The 3,566-nt window shown below is 55.6% G+C and overlaps 1 protein-coding gene across 1 annotated transcript in view; it reads right to left on the bottom strand.

Moving 5' to 3' along the window:
• TMEM63C (transmembrane protein 63C) overlaps positions 1-3,566 on the bottom strand; it is a gene marked incomplete at its 3' end in the record, with an annotated part of 11,955 nt that overhangs the window by 6,291 nt on the left and 2,098 nt on the right. The window contains exons 3-6 of the mRNA XM_009582533.1: positions 3,272-3,359; positions 987-1,024; positions 423-565; positions 56-107 (exon numbers count right to left, since the gene is read on the bottom strand). Coding sequence (XP_009580828.1) covers positions 56-107; positions 423-565; positions 987-1,024; positions 3,272-3,359 — 321 coding nt within the window. The remainder of the gene's footprint in view (positions 1-55; positions 108-422; positions 566-986; positions 1,025-3,271; positions 3,360-3,566) is intronic.

Raw genomic sequence — 3,566 nt, 5'->3', positions numbered from 1 at the left:
AGTGCCCGCCGCAGCAGCAGTGCCCACAGCCCCCCTGGACACAGGAGCCACGTACTGCGTTGGGATGTTGGCGATGGTTGTCCGGCCGAAGTGGGTGGGATTGTGTCCTGCAGGGGAAGAGAAACGGGAGGTTACAGGAACCCAGTGCAGTGTGTGTGTCCATGCTTGCAGGGTTAGTAGCTCTCTCTGGTCTTTGCTCCCTCCTTTTCCATCTCCCAGGTCTCCACCAAGCCCACGCGACCCTGAAGCTCCCTGCCTCTTGCGTTCCTCTGTCCCACAGCTGATGGTGGGTTCCTGCTCACATGGGGGCTCCTGATGGAGGCGTCCTTCTGCCCTCTGTTCCCAGGGCAGGGTGCTCAGCCCGAGGATGGGGAAGCCTGTGCCATGCTCCTGAGCCATCCCGCAACTAGGGAAGAACCTACCCAGGAGATCCCCTGAGAAGTTGACAGGCAGGATGACGGCCACGGAGAGCACACAGACCAGCATCAGCAGGACCAGGAGGTGCCGCTGGAAGGAGAGGTAGGTGGTGGCGTCGATCCCACACTTGCTCTGAATCTCCTCATCCCTGGGGGAGAGGCGGTTGGGGGTGAGCGCTGGTGGTGCCTCCCCACCACCTCCCGCCCCGGGGACGCTGGCTGCTCCAGCCTCACACAACCCATGCCAACTCATGGTATCCTGCTTGTGGCATGTGGGATTTGGGCACAGAGGGAATGGGGAACGCAAGCAGCCCTCAGGCTGCCATCCCACTACAGGACCAGCTCCTACCAGAAGAGGTTGAAGCTCGTTCCTTTGGGACAGGAGCCAGGGGCCAGGAGGAAACACAGAGGTGAAATCTCTGCTCTCTCTCTCAGGGGGATGTTTTAGGAGGGCTCTCCTCAGCTGCCAGTCCCAGCAGCTCTGGGTGATGTGTGACAATCTATGGGCACCGGCTCCCCAGGGGCGGGCAGCGGTGGGGCACGGCTGCGATGCCGAGGACACACACTTACTTCATCTGGTAGATAGAAATTAGCCAGGAGCAGAATCCCTGCAAGGGAAGAGAGTCGGGATGAGCAAGGGGCAACCACCCCCACCTCCCTGGTGAAGAGCCAGGACGCAGCACGCACTGGGGATGTGTGCGGAGACGGTGCGGTGCCTGGAGCTGGGGGGCTGAGCAAGCGGAGACAGTGCCCAGAGCAGCTCGGCAATGTTCAGCCCAGCAGCTTGTCTGAAGTGGTGGTCAAAGGCAGTTGCCTCAGGAGGAGCAGGAAACACGGGGTGTCCCTGTAACACAGGCTCCTGGCTTCCAGCAGCTCCCTCCTCTGTGCTTTCCCTGACAGTCCCTAACATGCAATGAGCTTTTTTGACCACTACCAAGCGCTGAGCCAGCACTGCCGTAGAGCGATATATGACAACGCCAAGATCTTGTGTAATAGCTCATTCCCTGTCACTGCAGGGACAATATTAGAGTTTTTCTCCCTTATGTATTACCTTACATTTTACCAATGCTGGAGTTCGTCCAAGTTCAAGGTCCCTTTTCAGCCCTCCCTTTCATGGCTGTACCGAATAACACTTGGCCATCGGGCCCCTCCTCTTCACCTCCTTTCCAGTGGATTTATGCTGACCTTGGATGGGAGGGACCCCAGGCAGCCCCCTGTGGGATTCCCTTACCCTGTCCCGTGAGAGCTGGCAGCTTCTTCCTCCTCTCCATTCCCCAGCTTTACCCAAGCCAGGACCTTCCCTCCTACTCCACAAGTCAGCTTCGTCTGATTGACCACAGCGGGAGGCTTTGGAGGTACAGGCATCCCCACATGCCTGACAGCTCCGCGGGCACCAGACACCCCCTTAGCACAGCCAGGCTGACTCCCCTCCTACACCCCAATCCCGGGCTCTGCTCTGGAGAACCATGTCTGGGAGGTTGTCTGTTCAGACCCCAAGCTCCCTGGGCTGTAATTTCTTGGCTTTTCCAGAAACCCTCCTGAAAAACCAGCATTCATCAGCCGATTCCCAGCTCTCTAGGATGCCCATGTGCAGGAGAGAGGTTGCACACTGCAGTCAATAGCTTGGCTATTTGTCTCGGGGTGAGTGAGAGGTCCCACGCCTGCTCCTGGGAATTTGTGATGGTAACGGGAATTTGTCAGGCTGCTTTTATTGCAACTTCAACTCCAATCCTGCTGTTAGAGAGACGCTCTGGTGCTTCCCTACAGAGAAGGGCCTCCGGACAGGAATTTGGTCGAGCTCCTCTTCACTGGATACAGGCAACAAAACTTTATTTAGCTCTCCTGCCACATTCTCACCTTCTCCAGCAAGCATTTTCTACCTTCACCACCTATCGGCCCTACAAACCCTCTGGCAGGTTTCCTGTTCCTGATGTGTGAAGAAAAATCCAGTACTTGCTTTTATGCTCTCTACAAATTTTTCTTCAAACTCCTCTTCCACCCACCCTTAGTGTATTTTACTTGGCACAGTTTAGATTTTCCTCATTTGGGAACAGCTTGACTTTTAAAAGGATGTCTTCTTACATCTAATAATCTCCCTTAATCTGCTCTTTAGCCATGCTGGCATTCTCTGTGGTCCTTCTCACTTATTTTTTGATGAGCAATATACATTTGCCGAGAGCATCCAGTACTGAGCTTTTAAACAGGCCTCCTACCACCTGCAAGGATTTTGCTTCTTTACCTTTCCTGCCTAGGTTTTTTTTAAGAAGTTCTGTCATTTTTTCATAGTCACACCAGTGACTGATTTTTGAGCTTTTGTTGCAAAAACCAGAAAGAAACAGACAGAAAAAGGTGTCGGTCCATGCTCATTTCCAGCAAACCTGGTTTGTGCCTGGTGCGGTAGAGAGAAATAAAAAATGGCTTTAAAGCCCCCACAGCCCACCGTGCCGGCAGAGGTGGAGGTGTGATCCAGGGGACTCAGTCTTGCCAGGGCCAAAAAGGTCCCTGTGGGCACACAGAACAAGGTTCTGGCCATGCATCCGACTAGGTCCCTGCAGCCGACTAGGTCCCTGCAGCCGGCAGGTAGGGCCACAAAGCCAGGAGATGCCCGCCCTGGCGGGAGCATCCCCTCCGAGCTGCCGTTCAAGGTAGATGCCTCAAATCAAGCCAGGACAAAGAAACCCTCCGGCTTTCCCAGGAATACCCCGCTGCTAAAGGGTGGTAAGCAGGAAACCCCACACTGGAGGATTTAATTTCTCCCATTTAACTTCTGACCTGGGTTTCCCATGAAGAGCAGGGTGGACTGGGTGAGAACAAGTCCAGCCTGGGCTCCCGCTGCCACGGCCGCCAGCACTCACCACGTCCTTGTTGTCGACGTCCAGGGGGCTGCTCTCCGATGGGGACTTCTCCTTCTCGCTCTGCTCTCCGTAGAAAAGCGACGTCAAACTTTGCAGTGAGGTGAGGCAGGAGAGAAGCAGCAGACACGAGAGGATGAGCACCCTTGGAGAAGCTTCTCCTAGATGAGCAGCCCAGGAAATGCCTCCCCCCTCCCTGCATCCTGCACTAGGGCTGCACCAGCGACTACCGCTGGGTTCGGGGCAGGAGCTGCACTCGCTGCCTCTACACCGATGAGTCCCTGTGGCTTCTCTGTGG

Source organism: Fulmarus glacialis, unplaced genomic scaffold (genome assembly GCF_000690835.1).
Source record: "Fulmarus glacialis isolate BGI_N327 unplaced genomic scaffold, ASM69083v1 scaffold28487, whole genome shotgun sequence".
Lineage (NCBI taxonomy): Eukaryota > Metazoa > Chordata > Aves > Procellariiformes > Procellariidae > Fulmarus > Fulmarus glacialis.
The sequence above is the reverse complement of the archived record's forward strand: the minus strand, read 5'-3'. Positions and strand labels throughout refer to the sequence as shown.